At 37.9% G+C, this 22667-nt stretch overlaps 1 protein-coding gene across 1 annotated transcript in view; it reads right to left on the reverse strand.

Moving 5' to 3' along the window:
- Positions 1–22667, reverse strand: part of nrd1a (nardilysin a (N-arginine dibasic convertase)) — a 104144-nt gene that overhangs the window by 76145 nt on the left and 5332 nt on the right. Inside the window, exons 3-7 of the mRNA XM_055156006.1 lie at positions 18172–18403; positions 16122–16203; positions 6906–7059; positions 2755–2828; positions 554–649 (exon numbers count right to left, since the gene is read on the reverse strand). Of these exons, the coding sequence (XP_055011981.1) occupies positions 554–649; positions 2755–2828; positions 6906–7059; positions 16122–16203; positions 18172–18403 (638 nt within the window). The remainder of the gene's footprint in view (positions 1–553; positions 650–2754; positions 2829–6905; positions 7060–16121; positions 16204–18171; positions 18404–22667) is intronic.

Consider the following 22667-nt stretch of genomic DNA (forward strand, 5'->3'; position numbering starts at 1 on the left):
CTTGCCCAAGGACAGAACAACAGTATGTGATATAAATCTGCAGGTGGTACAGTGAGGAGGATTTAGGTTTGTTACCATCGCAAAATCTGAAAACAAAAATTGGATATTTTTTGAATGGCGCCTATAGCAGAAAATATAACAAAAAGCTGAAACCCATGAATAGTTCAATCTCAGGAGGGGAGAAATTTCACAAAAACAGACAAAAACAGACATAAATTACAATAGTTTCTTTTCTTTTGTTTTTGTGTGTTTTCATTTTGCAAATAATAAATCAGAATAACATTAAATACTAGAATAATAATACTAGAACACCAAAATGAACCTTTTTGAAGTAAATCAGAAGTTACATTGAAACTTATTTTCCCCAAATTCTTTTTACTCATAATGTTTTGGACCACTACTTCAAACTTCCACTTGACTAATATGAATTTCAAGTAATAAAGTTCAATAATTTTTGGCTACTGCTGCCTCTGCCTTATATATAAAACATAAAAAATAATAAAAAAGAGTAATAAACCTCATGTATCTGTCCACACTGCTTAAATCCACTCACCCCAGCAGAACTTGCCCATGGGGTGGTCCACTTTGGCCAGGCTCCCGAACAGCATCTCCTTTCTGTGCGAGTCGGAGGGTTTGGCCAGCTGGTACTCTGGCAGAAGAAGAAGAAGAGGAGGAGGTGGATGAGGAGGAGGAGGAAGAGAAGGAAGAGGAGGAAGAAGAGGCACTTCAGTTAATAGTCAGGTGCAGGGACGCAACACAAACGTACAACCCCGTCAGATGTAAATGCTAATGCGTTTAAGTCTTTATAACAAAAAATAAGAAACTGTTTTGAATGTAGAGAATAGAAATGTCAAGTAGTTTGCTTTAATATTACAAAAGATGGACATTTTTTAAATGTTCTAGCTTCAAAATTGTTTAAGCTCAAAAACACCAGCACAAAAAGGTTCAAAGGCGGATACATCATGTTGGAGATTATGTGGGAATAAAAAGGTTGGGCATTATCATGTTTTTTGGAGCTGCCCCAAATTGAATGAATAGTGGGAGAAAATTAAACAAAACATTGAGGAAAGATTTAGAGTAAAGATCCCTTTACATTTTGAAACTATGTTTTTGGGCAAATGGACAGATGGCATCAAAGCAACAAACAAATATCTGTGGAACATTCTGCTGGTCGCAAGCAAGAAATCAATAACCAAAACTAGAAAAGCACTCAGAGAGCGCAGACCTCTGCCATGGACTACCCCCATTTTTTATATAACTACCCCCATTTTTTATATAAATTGCGATAAAATCATTCTTCTGGATCAGATCCGGATCAGCCTTTGGAATGTGAAAGAGGATCCCATTGTCCATCCCTGAGTCAAATTTCATGGGGTTTGGTCAATAATTAACCGAGATATTGAGAAACAAAATTTTTGGCCCCATTTACCACAATGTTAACTAAAATTTCAAAGTGATCCAGAATCCAGGATTTCTTCTGGATCACCCCCAAAATGAAATCACTTCTTCCTTTTCACATTTCCAACAAATCCTGAAAATTTCATCAAAATCGGTCCATAACTTTTTGAGTTATGTTGCTAACAGACAAACAAACAAACAAACAAACAAACAGACAAACGCCGGCAAAAACATAACCTCCTTGGCGGAGGTAAAAATGGATGAGTGACAAACTACCGAATTTGGAGGACTGGATTAACACTGCCAAAGATTAGAATATGAAAGCTGGAAACCATGGAAAGACTTTATTAACAACCAAACATAAAAAAATAAATAAAAATCTGTGAAAATCCTTGTCCACTGCTACTCAAATGTTCAAATATTTGTTTTTTCTTGTTTTATTTTATTTATTATTATTTTACTTTGCATTCTTAACAAAATAAGGAAACAAAAACAAAGAAATTTTCCATACTATAATAGAGAAATATGTGAAGTGAAAGAAGGACACAGGGGGAGAAAAAAACTGTACATTTGTGATTTGAAACTGTCATCTCTATTGGACTGTCAATAAAAATCTGAATTTGATAAAACTGTTTAAGCTAGACAAAAAAGTATAATTTGTGATCAAGTGCATATCAAATTTCTGCAAGTATTTGTCACGATACTAAATTTTCAAACGTGATTTCAAACGTAAGGAAAAGGCACGATACTTGATACCAATTCTGATAGCACAATGATGAAAAGAACAACAACAACAACAACAACAAAAAAAAACTTCTTACACGATATAATGTAATTTCCAGCACAAAATAATAATGCTTTCTTTAAGTTACCATGTGGTGCTATACTGGTGTTGATTAGTCTTGTTAATAAGTATTTTTCACTATAAAAATGTTCAAGAAAGGTCAGATTTTGTCATGGATACATGGTTTTGCTATTTGTATGTGATTTTTGATACTTTTGACAACTTTAGTCGAGTAGAAACAAAAAAGGATTTAACTTTCATCAAAAATTCTAAGTGTAAAATGTAAAAATGTACAACATAAAGCTGAAATAATTGAAAATCATCGAAATCATTACACGAGTAGCTGAGTGGTTTTCATTTGCCAAAAACGGAAAAATTATGTTTCATGATTTGTGATTTTGAAGTTAATCAGAAATCACATCATGTTCCACTTCAGTTTTGCCTCCAGCTGACTCCATTTCAGAACTTAGATGGGTTTTGTTTACAAACTTCTAAAAAGGGTCTCCACTGTGGATACGAGGCTGAAGGACTGACATTTGGCATTTGGACTGCTCCCACAGAGACTCACTCACCACTGTCCACGGCCTCCACCTCACGGTCAATGGCGTCCCGGATCATTAGAGGACAGATGAAGAACTGGGCCCACCTGAGGAGAGGAGAGTTTACAGGTTTACAGCAGAAGTGCACAGTCACATCCTGAGTCACTATATAAACTATACTGTGTGTTTATGGTTGTACTGTCTGAAAGTCTGAAAAAGGTAAGTATTTTTTGGACTATTAGTTGTACTTTTTTCATGGTTTGGGTGTTTTCTGTGACTTATACTTCGGTGCGACTTATGTATTAAAATTTTCACACTGACAGCGCAAGTGGCTCTAGTCTTGTGTGTCAGTATCTGCTGCTCCTGTTCCTCCTGTACCACTGTCACTTGGCTCTACTGCGCATGTCTCCTGCAGAAAGAGCCTCTGTCCTGTCTGTGTCATGTCAGTCGATCGTACCATTACTTCTATACCAGTGAAAAATGTAAATGTAAAAACAAACTTATGAAGACAACTGAGAAAACTGAACACAAATGCCCCCAAAAAGAAAATCATATTTTGCAGATTACAAGCAGCAATGAGCATCTGCAGCCGAAAACGGTAATCGAGCAGCAGGAAGAATGTTTGGAGTGAGCGATAAATTTGTGACACTGGGAGGATGCAACATGAAACATTTCTGAAGTCAATGGATGGATCGACAAAGCCTGGACTTCAGTGACGCCGAAACCATCCTGTCGGGATTCAGAAAGACCAGAATAATTCTAATTGGAACTGATGCTGAGTCTGAAGACAACTACATAGAAGAGGAAGTGATGCTCTGTTTACCTCTGGAGGTCACGGAGTTGCTCAGAAGTGACACCGAGGATGAAGAATTGAATGGATTTAGTGATTTGGAGTGAGATGGAGAGTTTGTTAAACTTGTTCTGTTCTGTTGTTTATGTTATATTTATCTGAAGAACTGTTCATATGTGACGTTAAAAGTCTGTTGTTCTCTGTTCTATTGTTATTACTAGAACTTGTCTTTCAAGATGAAATGTCAGTTCCTGGTCTCTGATATTTATAAAATCAATTTCCCCCAAAGAGTGCCACTTATAATCCAGTGCGACTTATTTCTTCTTCATTCCACATTTTTTGGCTGGTGAGACTTATAGTCCGAGAAATAAAGTAAACATAGTGGTCTTGTAGAGCAAATCAATGGAAAATCTCAATCACTTTATTCATTAGCCAAAATGAAATGGGATGTGGGATCATTACAGTACAGTGCTAAAAGCTGCAACATTAAGAAGTTGATGACTAAGTGTAAAACCAGACTTTAACCACAAATTAAATTAAAATAATTATTACTCAAAAAAAAAAAAAAAAAAAAAAAGGGTACGTTTACATTTTTCCTGGTCAGGTCCTGGTTTGAGTAGTGGTAGTCCTGCTGTAGACTTGGTTTGGTCCTGTTCTAGTCCTGCTTTAGATCCAGGTCCTATATGTTGTGTGTACGTGTGAATATTGTTTCTTTTTATGTTGCCTTAATAATTATGTGATCATGTTTATTTTACCAAACTGTGTGACCCATTTTGCCTCATGTTTTCCAATATTTGCAAAATGTGTCTTGCCCCAGTACAGACTAACTGTTTAAGAAGCTCGAGGTCTAAATAAGTCCGCTGTGTACGATCTACATTTAATTACAATGCATTTACTGTCCAATAATGAGGAGGTGCACTGTTAGCATACTAGCTATTGTTAGTAAAACTCTGCTATTGTCTCTGAAAGTGTAAAAAAAACCTCTAAAAATCAGGTAAAGCACTTTTATCCATGGTTTATTCTCATTTTAGACCTGCTTTACCCCTAAACTTAGACCTGAAGTAGTCCAGGTTCAGATCTGGTTGTACTCTGAAAGCCAAATATTATCCTCTGTGGTACTTTGTGTGGAAAGTTTGCGAGTTACTGCATTATTAAATAGTTGCATCTTGTGAAAGGCAGAATACCTGAGCGTGTCTCCTGTAATGACACTGTGTTGTGTGAAAAACAGATTCTGAGCACCTGCTGTGGAGGAACTAGAGAGGAGAAAACGACTGAGGCACTAACTTTAGGCTGGTTGTCAGGGAGAGAATTAAGCAGTTTCCAAGTGAATACACCTCTTCAGGAAAAAAGACCATCTTCATTGTTGACTACGGACATAACAGTATCAGAAAAATGTTTTTTTCAGCTTTGAACAATTTGAAAAGAAAAAAAATCATCTTACATCAAATAGAGCAATGTATTTGTTATGTGCTGTTAATTGTATTTACAGAGTTATAAGCTGTACCTGTAAATGTTTGTAGGTAATTTAAGTGTAACTAAACACTAAATCAAAAACAGTTTTGCTACTAAACTGTGTATGGTTTTAATTGCATTGTCTCCTGTTCCTAGTCCTTTTTGACAATTGTAGGGCAATGCAAAACTCAGCTTTTTGGTCAAAAACAGACAAAAACTGAGTGTGTTCTGAATCCTGTGACCACTGCAGTTTAAGGTACTATGTGACATCACTCTAGACCAGGCGTGTCCAAACTTTTTTCATCAAGGGCCACATATCTAAACACAGATGAAGCAGAGGGCCAATTGAGGGCTGTAGACTGGAGCGCAACACAGTGAATAACTGAAATATGTTCATGTTTAAACACGTTAAAATGAGGCATCAGTCTTTATTCATGCTAAGATCCTTAAAACCACACCCTAAATATTAAAAATATTGGCTTTATCAAGGTAGATTTTCAAAAAACTTGCTGTAAAAAGTTAATTTTTAATTGATGCAAGGCAATTTGGGCCAATTCACCTGGAAGCCTGAGGGCCAAGAAAAATTTGTCTGAGGGCCGCATTTGGCCCCCGGGCCATAGTTTGGACATGCCTGCTCTAGACTGTCCCGATTACAGGGGGTGGATGAGTTAGACCAATCACACCGTTTTTCATATATCCAGACCCTGCCCCTTTTCCCCCTCACTCTCTTCTTTAGTGCTGTCAGTACTACCCAAGTTAGCAAACCAGGCTGGCGCCACCTACTGCCTCCGCTCAATTTCATTTCTCTCCAGCGACTAGGTCAGGAACCGAGATCGAGGATTTAAAGCCGGAACAAAGAGAATGTTTGGTGAATTTTATCAAGGGGAAAGACGTTATTGCCCTTCTTCCTACAGGATTTGGCTCATTACATACATCACATCCAAATAGCAGCGATTGGTTAAATAAAAAAAGTACCCGCCTACCATCGAGCGAACAAACCCTAATGCTGCGAGGTCATACGGTTTCCACAAGGTGAAACTGGCTGATGAATCAGGCTACAAGTAAGCAGCAGTATTTGAAATGTGGTTATGGGAGTGTAGATTTTGAAGATGAGAACGGCTTGAATGATGGTACGGCAGCACAGAGAAGCCATACTGTTATCAACAACATCTAATCCTCCAGCTGGGTACTCCTGACCTCACCCTTAAATGAGGACAATAAAGACTCTCTTCACACTTTCACACACACACCACAAATATTGGACTAAGATAGGACTAAAACTGGAACCAAACCTGGGCTAGAACCACATTGATCACTCTACATCAGGACTAAAACAAGACTGAATGCAGCAAGAGTCTGTCTAAACCATAATACCGTCTTGAATACTGATGGACTCCTGTTTGTTAAAAATAATTATAAAATGTATTATTTGGGTCCTGGGGTATTAAATATTTTTTATAATGATTGTGCAAAGCTATAGCCTTCTTGAGTTAATTTGCTTTGCTATTTGTCTGTCCGTGAAAGCATTTGGTTTGGGGCAGTTCAGACTTTGAAGAACTGTAACTATTTTTATGTTTATGAAGTATATTTTGAAAGCCATTTTTATTTCATTCTTTGAAAAGCAAAACACATAATCAATATTAATATCCAAAAGATGAATACACAAATGTTGAACCTGATCATTTCTATTAGTAACCAGAATAAGAACAATAATTAATATAGAATAATTAATACAATACATATTTTTGGCCAATTAGAATGTTGTAATGTTGTAATCCAAAAAACTCCAGCCAGATGGATTTTTTGGGGGGATTTCTACCAGCCCCTCTGTATGTAGCTCCTCTGCTTTGTACTTAACCTTCAGATTTTACTTCTTACTCTCCCTTCCCCTTTGAAAGTCCCGTCCCAGCGTGTGTGCAGCGGACATCCCCTGACCCCTCACCTGTCCAGAGCCTCTTTGAAGCTCCTCCTCTGGACGTCGAACTGGAAGACGGTGCGCTCGCAGTCGGTGGAGGCGTTGTCACTTCCTCCGTGCTTCTTGAGGAACGCATCAAAGCCGTTTTCAGACGGGTACTTCTCGCTCCCCATGAAGACCACTGGGACACAGGCAAGAGGTTCAATGTCAAGTCAGAACAGTGGAAAAAATATGCTGTTTGTTGTGGAGCTGAAGGAAAGAAAAAATAACGTTAGAATCTATATCTGGACATACGTGAACATTCACACAGACAGAGGCTTCCTCTTTTCTGCATCACTCGAGGAAAAACTAAAACTAAATCACAACACTACCCACGCAAGTCCATCTTTCCCACAATCAGGAAATAATTTAACTCCATAAAATGCTTCTTAATGAAAGAAACATCGATATTTATATAATTGTTCACTAGGGGTATGCAAAAATATCTAAATATCGATATGTCATATCTAGGATTGGGTATCATTAATAAGTTGCTGATACGATACATACCTCGATACAGTGAGCTTTCTACTCGATACGATTCAATACGATATTTTTCAAACTGATTTGATACAGTTCAATATAAAAAATAAAGCTTAACTCATGGCTGTGATACTAAAAGTCTTTGTTAAATCCACTTCTTGTGCAAAGTTCATATGAAACACAAACATTTTAATCATCAAAACTAGGGATGGGCATGATTAATCGATTATTATCGATAATTGATCATGAAGAATTTCATCGATTACGTTAATTTAAATCGACAAACCGAATGTAGGTTGCTGTGGGTAGCGTGACCAAACAGGGGTCTGTACATGTGGCTCTCTGCACTCAGAAGGAGCGAGACACGAACATTCGGTCAGTCTGCAGCGTACCGAAGCACAAATGCGTATTTAACGATGAGTTGTACAAGAAAGTCCACGCTTTCTGTTGCGTTCGGGACAAGTGTGAGTCCATGTGCACAGTGTACAAAGCAGGAACATATGTTTCTGTGTCCAGTGGGAAAAAGTTTTACCAGGTGAGAGTCGCGCAATGTCGATGACGAGTCTCCACCTCCCGCCCCCCGTACGGTTTCCTGGTTTTGACAAACGCAAATATGGTCACACTAACCTGCATTCACCTGAATCATGTCTTTTAATCCGACAGAAATTGACCGCATCAGCGACACAAGAGCTGTTGTTTTATCTTCGCTGAGTTTATGCAAATTAGCGATGCGGTTTTAAGTTTCATTTCTGTGAGAGTTGCACAGAACTGAATTAAACACATTATAATCTAAAACAGATTGATGTGGCTCTAGAGTCATTACGGTTTATATGTCGTAAAGTTGAATTTATTTATGCAGATTAGTAGTGCAGATAGTAATAATAATGATGATCATTTTAATATAAAAACGTTAATGATTAATCGATAATCGATCGTTAATTCTTCCGACGATCGATTAAGAAAATTTCATCGAATGCCCATCCCTAATCAAAACAGTGAAAATGTCAAATGTGTTGCATAAAAAAGTTTCCTTCCTCCAAACTAGCAACAAAACTGTAGCTCTGTAACAAAATAATTTAGTAAAATATACCAAAAAAATACTGGTGATAAATCGATATAGCAGTCCATGATATCGATACTGTATCATCACATTAAACGATACTATATATTTATATTTCGATATTTTTGCACACCTCTAATCATATTGTTTAATGCAGGAGTCTCCAACTTGTAGCTCTCCACCCTCTTACAAGCAGCTTGTCAAAGGATTTCTGAATTATATGTATTGTAGCTAAATAACACAAATTTTGATTAATTACCTCTGTAAATGTGTTATTTTGAACTATTGTGCACTAATAAATGGGTAATGGTTTAATGTTTTATAGGCATCTAACTGTAAAACATGTAAGGCTTGCCCTCTTATATCGACTCCAAAATGAGTAGCGCTCCGGAATTTTCACTTTGGAAAGGTAGCTCAGTGGACACAAAAGGTAGGAGATCCCTGGTTTAATGTGATGATACAATATCGATATCATGGGCTGCTGTATCGATATATTGCCAAGAGTATGTTTTGCTTTGTTTTACTAAATTATTTTGTTACAGAACTACAGTTTTGTTGCTTGTTTAGAGGAAGGAAACTCATTTATGCAACACATTTGACATTTTCACAGTTTTGATGAGTAAAATGTTTGTGTTTCATATAAACTTTGCACAAGAAGTGATTTAACAAAGACTTTTAGTATCACAGCCATGATTTTGAATTTATTTTTTATTGAACCGTATCGAATTGATTTGAAATGTATCATATCAAATCAAAAGTGCACTGTATCGAGATATGTATTGTATCGGCAACTTCTTAATGACATCCAGTCCTCCTTTACACTGTATTTTGTTACTTTTTTACTCTTTGTTATTATATTATATGACATTATATCTTAAAAATTGTGATGTGTGAGCTACTGTGTCCAAATAATTTCCCTTGTGGATCAATAAAGTTTGTCTAAGTCTAAGTCGATCTGTACAGCATAAGACGGGGCACCTCCAGATTTAGACTCTGGCTGTAGCACCCATCTTCTGCAATTACCCTCACCTCCCGCCACCCAGAGCACTCACAGAGGGTGCTAATGCGTCTTATTTCATCCCTTTTTTCTAGCCCAGTTATAACACTTTTTTCTTTTTTTTTTTTGCTTTTTTCCATTTTTGGGTTGCACCATTATGTCCACTTTTCTTTCTCTCTGCATGTTTCGTCTTTCATCCAGCCACAAAACACAACCGGAGTTAGACGAGAACCGCATCGACGCGGCAAATTAAAGTGGGCGGGGCTTTGCGGTTCATTCTGAAGCATCGCTCACTGTTCGAAACCGCGCACTTGCTCCTTTAACATCTCAGACGAACGTTACTGAACTTCAGACGCGCATTAGTTAAAAAAAAAACAAGTAAACGCAATCGTATTTTATTGTTATGCAGAATTGACAGAAAAGGTATTAGATCTTCTGGCGTTTTTGAAATATAGCCGTAAACAAATCTACTATTATGGCGATAAAGCAGGATGGAGAGACAGGTACGGGACAATTTGTGGAAATGACTGAGGCTCCACCGCGGACTGGCCATCAAACAATAGTGTTGAGCAGTCACATCATTACAAGAGATGGATATTACAATCTCTCCACTGACAGCTACAGCAATAGAACAAAACGCAATTCAGAAGTGAGATTGGATTTTTATGAGTTGTATTCCGAGAGCACGTAGGAAATCTTGTAAAATAGGCTAAGCAAGTAATATGCACTCCAAGGCCACTTTAGGAGCTGCGCGGGCTTAAGCGCGCCGTGTAGCTAATGTGGGTTTTTCATGCATACTAATGGACGGAATAGTCAGTGTCAGCTTCCTTGTGAGTTTCACGCGGCGGGACATGTTTGAGCTGGTTACACAGTCAATTTGAGCATCAGCTTCATGAACTCGCTTAAAATGTAGACTTCGGTAATGTAATCTACGTGTTAGAGAGCGGAAGAGGCGCTGCGGAATTTTTAAATGTTTCCCTAAAGTAGAAGTGAAAATGAGAATAAACTGCAAGAAAACTTAGGTTTGTTCAGACTGCGGCCTGAAGTGACCCACATCTGATTTTTTCGTCCCTACGCGACCTGTATCTGATCTTTTAATGACAGTCTGAATGACACAGATCCGATTTTTTCAAATGCAACCCAGGCCACCCAGGCTATGTTCAGACTGCAGGGCTTAATGCTCAATTCAGATTTTTTTGTGAAATCCGATGTTTTTGCGAGGTCGTTCACATTTCCAATTAAATGTCATTTGTATGTGAACTTTGCATGTGCATTGGAGGACACGACGACATCACTCACAGTGAACGTGCTCAGTGTTTACGGAAGTCGCTTAAACACTGAGCTAGTCTCTCAAAATATGGCCCAGTTCTTCGTAAAATGGACAGGTTACACGTCTATGGCTGCTTTGTTTGTTGGAAACTTTAGCCTCCTTGTATTTGGCTCACAGGCTCTTTATTTTTCATTGATATTGGAGCCAGGACCGACTGTAGCCGCGCTCGGACATTTCTTAGGCAATCATTTCAAAAACCGCCTGGTTCCGTTAAGACCGTTCCACTTTGACCTGAATACAGCGATCCCCCAAATATTAATGAACTCGCTAACCTCGCTTTCCCTCCATTGACTAAACTCCGAGCCTGACATGGAAGTGGGATGAACGCGACCTGGCCGTTCAGACTGAAGTCGCATGTCAAAAGATCAGATATGTATCGGTTTTAGGAGCACATATCCAAGTGGCCTGGGGCGCATTTGAAAAAATCTAATCTGTGTCGTTCAGACTGTCATTAAAAGATCAGATACAGGTCGCGTAGGGACGAAAAAATCAGATGTGGGTCACTTCAGTCTGAACATAGCCTTGGATATGTGCTCCTAAAACCGATACATATCTGATCTTTTGACATGTGACTTCAGTCTGAACAGCCAGGTCATATTTATCCAACCTACATGTCAAGCTCGGAGTCTCGTCAATGGAGGGAAAAGCGAGGTTAGTGAGTTTATTAATATTTTGGGGGATTGCTGTATTCAGGCTAAATTGGAGGGGTCTTGTCAGTAGAAGTTTTTTGAAATGATTGCCAAAGAAATGGCCCAGTGCGGCTACAGGCTCCTGGCTCCAATATCAACGAAAAATACAGAGCCTCTGAGCCAAATACGAGGAGGATAAAGACTCAAACAAACGAAGCGCCCGTGGACATGTAACCTGTCCATTTTACAAAGAACTGGACCGTATTTTGGGAGAGAAATAAATGCCAGTGTTTAGGCAACTTCTGTAAACACTGAGCACGTTCTCTGTGTATGACGTCGCCATGTCCTCCAATTCACATGCGGGACAATTTTGGGGCGTTTAAAGTTCACATTCACATTTAATTGGAAATGTGAACGACCTTGCAAAAAAAAAAACTGATTTCACAAAAAAATTGAGCATTAAGCCTGCAGTCTAAGCGTAGCCTTAGTCAGTCGCATATGAAAAAGACTGAAAATGAAGTACTGACAAAAAAGGTGCACCATGTAACTTTTCTGGCAGGTGTCTATTATCTCCATTGGGAAGTCACAGTAGGGATGGATATCTGAAGAAGTTGCCGATACAATAGATACCTCGATACACAGGCCACGATACGACACGTTTTTGATACAGTGCACTTTCGATTCAAAATGATTCAATACGGTTTTGTGAAAAACAAAGGTTCAATTATGGCTGTGATACTAAAAGTCTACTACAGGGTTCCCACTCTTAGTCACTGACAAAATTCCATAACTTTTCCGTGACTTTCTGATGACCTAAAGCACAGGTGTCAAACATACGGCCCGGGGGCCAGATCCGGCCCTCCAAGACCTTTAATCTGGCCCTCGGCTGATTTTCTACTAAAATATTTTAATTATATTTTCTATTAAAATCTTGTTAATTTTCTGTGGTGTTTATCACAGCAGCGTCTCCAGTGTCTCTGTACGTGGCCCCTCCCACCAGAGCAGCACAAATGAAGACTTGTCTCTTTCCAAACGCTCTTAAAGGACGATCGTTTTGACTGTTGACCGTGACACCCTCATCAACAAAATGTCAAAAATGAGAAAAGTGGAGCCGAGTGCAGGAACAAAAATGGACTTATTCCTGTTTACTTACAAGTTCATGTTAAAACTTTGTGCTGAAATTGTATTTTTCTTAAAGCTTCAGGTTGTCCATAATATTATAATATTTTGTGAAAGAAAGAGTTCATCAATTAAAAAAGATTTCTGTAATAGATTTGTGTTTTTCTGCACAAATATTTGAACTTATTGTTATTTTGGGGGTTTATATGCCATGAGTTTTCTGATCCGGCCCCTTTGGGATCAAAATAGGTTGGATACGGCCCCTGGACCAAAATGAGTTTGACACCTCTGACCTAAAGTGAATTATCCATGACTTTACGGCACCTTCATGTGTAGAATTGATCATACTTTTAGGACTAAATATGAAAAGTTAACCCTTTCCACTCACCTTATGGTTTGGTATTATAGTTTTTTAACATTCAAAATACTGTCAGTGCATTTATTGTCGGCTCTTTTAAACAAAATACGTTCAGAAATAATCATAATAGCCTAATGACAACTTAACAGAAAGATGTAGTTGCATGAAAGAAATACTCAATACTAGATTCACAAGTCTTGACGTCACCAACTTGCCTCTTCTGATAGACATGTTTAACGCCACACTATCGAACATTTCAGACAAGGCAACGCTATCCATGCAGGTGGCAGATCCCCCGCCAGAAAAGTTATATTTAAAAATGTTGAATGTTATTTGAGACAGGCTATAAAAAGATGATGATATAAATTAGCAATTTAACTCATGTGGAGATAACAGTTTGCGCTGATCTGCTCAGTAGCAACATCTAAAATCCAGCATGCTGCTTTTGAACATTTTTATCCAGCCAGCGTTGCCATGGTATCACTCCACGACACACGTAACGCATGTGAGAATGTGCCGGGCGATTGTGGATGCAAATCTGACACCGACACAGCGGATCTGAGCTGCACAATCACTGCTGTTGACACTTTGCCCTCAGAACAACACACACTGGACGTTATCTGGCAACCAAACCACACCACAACTCACCACGCTCGCGTCGTAATTGCCAGTCTAGCGCACAGTTTGAATAGGTCTGTGCCAAAAAACGCCCTTTACAAGAGCCTTCTCATTGTTACACTGGTCTTGCGTGGTTGAATAACTGCGGTGTATTGTTACGCATCACTTTCTACGGGGCTCTGTTGGCATCCTGACAGCTACGGTGTTAAATTGACCGTGGCGCGTCTGTAGTCACTTCTCAGGTTCAGTTACACTTTAAGTACGAAAACACGGAGCTCATGTAGAATATTATGACTGAAGGGTAATACGGGGTAATCTCGTCACCATCAACTTCTCATTCTTCCCCGAGTGAATGTGGAAAATTGAGTTGGGAAAAAATTGTGATAGGTAAGATATTTCAAGGTGATTTTCTTTTGTTGCAGTATTTCAACACAGCCTAATTTACTGGTCAAAATAACTACAGAGTCTCCCATTAATAGAAAAGATTATGGTGCCCTTCATAGTGTAAAATTCTCCCCCACAGTCTAAATAAAAAACATGGGACTAGACTAGAGCCTGATACATTGGTTGGCCAATTGGAGACATATCAGGTATCGGTCTAAATCTTGCTGATATGGGCCGATAGTTCACACGGTCATGTTATACCTCGTTATAAAGCTCAGACTCTCTATATTATGTCCATTTAATCCAATTTACAGACTGATAAATGTCCTAATATGTAGCGCTGCATCAATATTTATCTGCGGAGTAATTTGTCTGTGCGCATGACACCGTACTTCCCTCCAGAATCACATCATCCACATGTGCTTATTTACAAAATCCATGCATGCAACAATGAGGTGCTGCTTTAAACGCTCTTATGTCTGATCCACGATACTGACTGACTATAAATAAAAGTGAACTTCAGCGCAGTTTAGGCCAGCAACAAAACTACTGCTTGTTTTTAATCAAACTTATTAATGCAGACTTGTGATCCAAGAGGTGCCTGTGTGAGCAGTGAGTCGGTTTTAAAGCTGCTTTTGGGTCTTTCTCATTGTTTAGAGCTTAGCTGCTGTAGCTCGCACACATAAACAACCTCTTTTTGTTTTGTTTTTTTACATTGGCCCACTGTAAAGAGACTATAGTGGCTGTACATTTTACTTGAGCTGCATTGATATATAAATGAGCTGTGAATAAAGGTGTGAATGATCAGCATTTACGCATATAATTGATTACAGCTGCATGCACGCATTTACCACAAAAGGCTAATAGCAGTAGTTTACTTATTTCTTACTAGAATATCATGCAAAAATGCCATTAGACCGACCTACTGTCTTTAAATATAACTGCAAAGAGGCAGAATAACAATGAATGTAGCCTAAACAAACCCAATTTAAAATCCAGTAGAGCCAAACCTAATATAACCAATTGAAGATTTACTGTGAATTTTTACATCACTAAATATATTGGCTTTTATATCAGCTAACCTCCAACTCATTTTAACTTCATTTAACAATATTAAAATATAATATAAATTATATTTATTAAATTTATTTATTTTTATATTTATAAATTATATTTATATCATATCAGCTGCAAAAAAAAAAACATATCGGTCAGGCCCTAGACTAGACATTGTCATAACAAAATTTCTAATCTCTCTTTGTTGCTTCTTGTATTATCAGTAACATGAAAAAGTAACTACATTAAATATTAAATACAGACAACACGTGATAAAAATTTGTGCCGCTATTGTCTGAACAAAACCTAAGGGAAACACTGAAATAAATGTTTTTATCCCCGAAAAGCCGAAGCATAAATTACAATTTTAATATTATAATAATTCACATTGCCATTTTACAGACTGCTGCCCATTCTTACACTTGGACAGACTTTATTGATCCACAAGGGAAATTACTTGGACACAGTAGCTCACACATCACATTATATTACAACAAAAAAAAGTAAAACAATATATAAAAATGGTAATAAACTTCTAAATAAGTAGCAATAAAATAAAAAAGGGTAAAAAATAAATAAACATGGCAATAAACTTCTTAAAATGTAGCAATAAAAAAATATTAACACAAAGAGAAAAAAAATAAATAAATAAGTAGTAAAAAATCAATAAATAAATAAAAAACATAAATAATAAAACAGTAAAAATATATTTTAAAAATGTAGCAATAAAAAATAAAATAAAAAAATGTAATAAACTTTTAAATAAGTAGCAATAAAAAATAAAATAAAAAATGTAAAAAAATGTAATATTAAAGTAGCACTACAAAAAAAATTCTAAATAGCAATAAAAAATGCGTTAAAAAGATCATAAATAATAAAAAAAAGTGAAATTATAATAACAGTCTAAACCTTTTATCAATCTGAACCCATGAACAGGAAGAATGAGTGAAGAGAAGTAGATGTGTGAAAAGCCCTGAATCACCACGTAACCATCTCTCCAGACTTCCTGATCGATACAGGGTACTTTTATATGGTCATATTTCTCTATAATTGCTACATGAAGTTAACACGTGTCTAATAACAGACTGTGCTTTTCCCGAGTTGAAATAAAGCTGGCAGATCATAGCATGGACTTCAATGGAGATGTATTAAATGTTATGAAATACTCACTGTGTTCCAGAAAGTGGGCGAGGCCAGGGAGGTCAGGAGGATCGGAGAAGCTGCCCACACCGACACAGAGCGCTGCTGCAGACTGATACAGACACGCATATGTTAGGAATATTCTCTTTTAAAAGGTCTGATATTACACAGAATGGATTCTTATGAGCTTAAGCCATGTTATTATGTTGTTACCTCATCAAAAACAGACCTGGAGTTGTTTTGTTTCATTCACACATGTTTAAGTTAAGCTTAACATCTCCAAAGCTCAAAATGCTCTGTTCCACCTTTTGATGTCAAGCAATGGTAGTTTTCAAATTAACATCTTTTACCTTCAGTTCAGTAGAAATGGGCAATTCCAAGTCTGAAATCACCCATGATTCTAGTGAAGGTGTATGTATCTTAAAAAACACACAGCATAATGGAGCACTTTCTGGAGTTTAAGATGGTAAATACTGAAGCCTTAGCGTTCATTCAAATGTTTTCTGACACTTCTGACATCACTAGAATGTATGTATTGTAGAATGTATTTCCCAGCAGTTTAGGATCGTACAGAATTGCACAGGTAACCACAAGAAGTGGCAGTAGCTCAGTCGATGGAGCATTTGTAAACTGATCCGAAGGTTGGAGGCATCATTGGTTGAGCGGTCAGATTCACTGACCCACAGTTTGGCTGGTGTGATTCCAGCTCCCACAGATAAATGCTGTTGTTCTTGAGCAAGAAACTTAAGTCACCTCACCCCCAGTGACTGTGTACACTGGTGCATGAATGTGTGCGAGTGGGTGAGTTGTTCCTTGATGTAAAGCACTCTGAGGGCCTTGAAGGTAGAAAAGCCCTATATAGAAATGTGACCGTTTGACCAAGGAGGATTCAAACAGGGCCTGGGAGAGATCACTAAATTACTGAAACATGGATGCATAAAAATTCTCACATTTTAACATAGCGCTTTTCTATCTCCAAGGCACTCAAAGCACTTTATATCAAGGAACCACTTACTGTATTTTTCGGACTATAAGTCGCAGGTTTTGTCATGGTTTGGGTGTTTCTTGCGACTTTTACTCCTGTGCGACTTGTATATTAAAATTTTCACACTGAAGCCGCGAGAAGCTCTAGTCTTGTGTGCCAGTATCTGCTACTCCTATTACTCCTACTCCTATAGGCGAGTTTCATTGTTGACAAAAGCGCGCGTTGCATGCTGGGAATTATTTTGGTTGGCGCAAGAAACACTAATTCAACATGACGGACGGAGCGAGAAAGCACAATTTGACCAGAAATTGGTCATAAGCATCGACGGACGCCAAATCACCCTTTTCAACCCCGACAAAAGGTGGACGAAACCACATTTCTGGTCGGAATCGCCAACTACCTGGACAAATATTCACTTCGGCGATATCCACAATGACTTGGTGAAAACTCCTGGGCCATTCACAGCAGAAAAGATGAAAACCTCCAAGAGTTTCGATGTGTTGTTGAACTTGTTGGAGTCCACGGTTTGCTAGGATCTTCTACGTTTGATCTGCAAATGTTTGAAAGCCGTTTAATTCACCGTTAGCGGCTTTTTCCTTCTTCCGTGCTTCTATTTGTGTATCCGATAATGCAGCAGGAATTTACCATTATCGGGGATAAATACGCGAGGTTACGCACTGTGTTTGACCGCTATCATGTTTCTTGCCTCCGACCAAAATATTTCCCAGCATGCAACGCGGGCTTTTAATAACAATGACGTCAGCTGAAACTCGCCTATACCACTGTCACTTGAAAAGTTTTATATATAAGTCGCCCCAGAGTATAAGTTGCAGGGACACCCAAACCATAAAAAAAAGTGCGACTTATAGTCCGAAAAGTACGGTATTACATTTTAAAATTATTGTTCCATCTGTCATGTATCGAACAATAAGTCGATATCGTATTTATATATAGAGAGAGGGATTTGAACTGCCAACCTTCAGATCAGTAAACAAACGCTGATGACACAACACCCTCTCTTTAACTGTGTTTTTGAGAAATCCAACCTGTCACGGACACTTTTAAACTCCTTACAAAAACTTTTAACTCCAGTACCTGTTTTTCTGCATTTCCCTTTTTCCTCTTCCCCTCTTCTTCCTCGTCCTCTTCATCACTCCCATCCTCATCCTCGTCGTCATCCTCTTCATCTTCTTCGTCGTCCTCTTCGTCCTCCTCTTCCTCCTCTTCCTCCTCCTCTCCTTCCTCCTCCTCCTCCTCCTGCTCTGTCGCGGGGCCGCTGTAGTCGGAGATAAGCAGCGCTCGGAGGCCGTTCTCCAGCACGATGTATCTGGGAGAGGGATGGGACGGGAGAGACGCATTTAAGACACGGGGACATTAACCGTGAGGAGGCCGCTGGGCGTGATTTAAGACGGAGTGCAGAAGAGTAATGGAAAACGAGGGGATCCATCAAGACTTGTTAATATGACAGAGTATTTAGTATTAAAGGCCCAGTCCCAGGTTTTTTCAAGTATTTGAGCAGCTCTTGAGGTCAAAATAAGAGTGCGTTCATACTTATAGACCATATAAACCATATCAAAACTGGAACTAAACTGGAACTAGATTCGAAACTAATCCTGGATTACGCTGGGACTAAACCAGGACTAAAACAAGACCAAACCAAGTCAACCATCAAGACCAGAACTGGGCACTGTACAGCCTTTTGGTTGACTCTGACCGGCTCCTTTAAGTTGATTTGGAATTATAAAATAAATATATTTACCTCATGCACGGACTAAAACTGCATTGCTTTTATTTTAAATAAATTTTTTTGTAAGGCAACCTCACTTTATTTCTTAGTCCTAACATAAACTCTTACCAGTCTGACCAGCTCATCAAAACAATGATATTTACTGCTTTTTATAAAAAAATACAATTAATATTATGCAGAACTGAGTTAAGAATTTTGGCCAAACCCTCCACAATATTTTCTGTTTCTTACGTGGCCCCGTGGAAAAAATAATTGCCCACCGCGATTTAGAAGCAGCTCCTGAGTTCAAAATAAGGGTGGGTTCACACTTGCACAGACCATATCAAAACTGGGACTAAACTGGGACTACATTTGTAACTAATCCTGGACTAGACCGAGACTAAACCAGGACTAGAGCAAGACCAAACCAAGTCAACCATCAAGACTAAACCAGGACTCAAAAAGGCATAAACTGTATATATAAATGCCGTTCCAAATATGAAGTTTGCGTGCGGCTCTTCTGATTCCTTCTGGCTCCCATTGACTTATATTGAAATAATGTGGCTCCTCTCTCTGTAACTGCTGCAGTGAGCCTCGTCATTTTGGTCTTAAAATGTTCATATTAACCCACTCTACATGTTTGTTTGTTTTTCTCGCTTTTTGTCCATCAGAAAAAAACCCTATTCATAAAAATTTGCCTGTGTAACACTAGGATCACGAGCTTCATTTGAGTGGAGCTAAACGTTATGGGTCACGTCACACTCGCTTAGTCCACTTTTCACAGTTTATGGTTTTAACTGTTGAGGAAAGCCTAAGATATTGAATCCTACATGTATGACCGGGGATCTGAAGTACAGAGCAACGGGTGGATAGGGGGTAGGGGAGAACAGAAATTTTCCGAGCACTCAAGACTCAAATGCGGGACAAAACAGGATTAGTCAAACAAGCATGAGTTTAAATACAACTTTGAGTAACTTAATGATGATGAAACACTTTTATAAAATGATTCAATTATTAAACCAAAAAGTTGATTTGACATAAGTGTATAGACCTTTTTCACAATGACCTGAAGTGCCGCGATGTAGTTAAACATCACTTCCGGTTAATGCTTTTCTATGGCAAAATATTTGTGGAAATGAATTTTCATAAATCTGCCCCATTACCAAATCTTCAACAAAGAAGGTCGACAAAGGACATATTCTGTTCATGAAGAATTTATCCACAACTATCAAGGTAAAAAAGATGAAAACGCACAAAGACGCATTATTGAACTACTGAGCAAAACTAAAGGTATGGTCATGAATAAAACATAAGTAACTTGTTCACTCAGACTGATTATACAATTAAAATAAAAAATCTATTTCATGATGTCGATATTTTAGAATACACAGAGAGATTTGTGCAGTTCAAATGCTGGATATGTAATCTGTGCACAAATCTCTCTATGCTGATATCTACATCATGAAATCGATTTTTAATTTTCATTCTAGAATCAGTCTGAGTTCACAAGTTACTTACTGTATTTTTAGGACTATAAGTCTCACTTTTTTTCATTGTTTGGGTGGTCCTGCGACTTGTATATTAAAATGTTCAGACTGATAGCTGTGAGAAGGCTCTAGGCTTGTGTGTCAGTTTTCTGCGCATGTCTCCTGCAGAAAAAGCCACTGTGCTGCTGCAAGTACTGAAATATGCAACAGAAAACCGTAATCGAGCAGCAGAAAGAAAGTTTGGAGTAAGTGAGAAACTTGTGAGGGACTGGCAGAAACTGGGAATGTAGAACATGGCTTCACGGCAACCGGATGGGTGCTCCATGCAACTTTGCTGGAAGTCACTGGATGACAAAGCATGGACATCAGTGTCAACCGAAGTTGCGCGGTTACTCAGAAGTGACACCGAGGATGAAGATTGAAGAATTCAATGGATTTAGTGATTTGGAGTGAGATGGAGAGTTTGGTAAACTTGTTCTGTTCTGTTGTTTATGTTATATTTATCTGAAGAACTGTTCATATGTGACGTTAACAGTCTGTTGTTCTCTCTTCTATTGTTATTACTGTCAGTCGCCTTTCAAGATGAAATGTCAGTTCCTGGTGTTTGATTTTATAAAATAACTTTCCCCTGAAAAGTGCGACTTATGTTTTTTTTCTTCTTCATTATGCATTTTTTGGCTTGTGCGACTTATATTCCATTATACTCCATTAATTAATTACTTATCACTTATGTTTTATTCATGACCATAATGTTAGTTTTGCTAGTCCTTTTTTCGCCTTTAAGTTTCCATCTTTCTTACCTTGATAGTTGTGGGTAAATTCTACATGTTTAGCCTTTTTTCGACCTTGCTGGTTGAAGATTTGGTGATGGGGCAGATTTATGAAGCTAGTGGAAAATAGACGAGACATTTCCACAGATATTTTGACATAGAAAACCACTAACCGGACGTGACGCTTACCCTACATCGCTGCACTTCCGGCCGTTGTGTAAAGGGTCTATTGCACTATAAAAATGTTCTCATAACGGCTCATAAAGTGGTATTTATTGTGATATTGTGAGTATATTGTATTGTCAATCCTCTATAAACATTTGTAGGTGTATGGTTCAATGGAGAATATATGTAACATGTAGTAACTAAATACTGTGCGCCTACGCCAAGAACATCATGTACACTTTGTTTTAAGTGTTCTATATTTTCCCATGTCCCCATTTACAAAGTACGTAGTTCGGTCTCTGTGGCGACTGCTAACCGCAAGCTGGATATATGCTGACAACTATTTACTACAGGGAATAAATGAGCTACATTACCCAAATACTGACCTGATCTCTTTTTATCTTGGGTACAAATTACCTTTAAAAGTTGTTTTTGGAAACTTCCTGACAACATCCAACAGCCAGCAATGCTACCTTTTTAAGATAGAAGTAAAATAATTGGCAAACACTAAATGTTTTTTTCGTGACAGGTGTGTGATTTATGTTTAACTAAAAAGATTCTGCTCAAAGTGTCCAGAAGAAGTGACAAAAAGACTGAAATAGAAACAGACAAACTAATGCAAGAATAATGTTTGTACAGAAAGTAGAGGGTTAGCAGGCTTTACGCAGAATAAGACTGGAGATTTTGTTGTTTGTGGAGGAAATTATGGTACTTCAAAACCTGCAACATTTGCAATTTGCCAGTTTTGATTCAGCTGTGATGATTTTACAGCCCTATTTACTATGTGCAGTTATTGTTATTACAAAAAAAAGTTAATTCAGGGTTTTGGAGGTATGCAACTTTGTCAAAAAAATCTGTCATTTTTCTATTGTGTTGCCTTTTACACAACTGTTTTTTATTTTCAAAGCAGATTCCTTGGTTGTATCATAATCGTCTTCATTGACAATCCTTTTCTATAATTCTTTTGTAGTGGGACAATAAAAGTGCCTATGACAAAGATTAAAGATTTTAGAAAACATTTTACGCTTTCGTTTCCAGTTTGGCAATTTCTTTAGTTGGCAACCATGTAGTAGACTAGGCCAAAACTCCTCTAATATACACAATGATGATTTGACAAATAAAATGATAATAAAACACCTTTATTTTGTTGAAATAATTTTTAAAGTGTTCATAAATCTGCACAATCACCTAATTTTTTTTACCAACAAGGTCGACAAAGGATAAACATTCTACCATGAAGAATTTATCCACAACTATCAAGGTCAGAAAGATGAAAATTTAAAGATGAACAATGACGACGCATTAGTGAACTACTGAGTAAAAGTAACATTATGGCCATGAATAAAACTTAAGTAACTTGTGAACTCAGACTGATTCTACAATTAAAATTAAAAATCAATATCATGATGTTGATATTTTAGCATAGACAGAGAGATTTGTGCA

This window comes from Boleophthalmus pectinirostris, unplaced genomic scaffold, assembly GCF_026225935.1.
Source record: "Boleophthalmus pectinirostris isolate CB_2022bp ecotype Guang Dong unplaced genomic scaffold, ASM2622593v1 HiC_scaffold_10, whole genome shotgun sequence".
In the NCBI taxonomy this organism is placed as follows: Eukaryota; Metazoa; Chordata; class Actinopteri; order Gobiiformes; family Gobiidae; genus Boleophthalmus; species Boleophthalmus pectinirostris.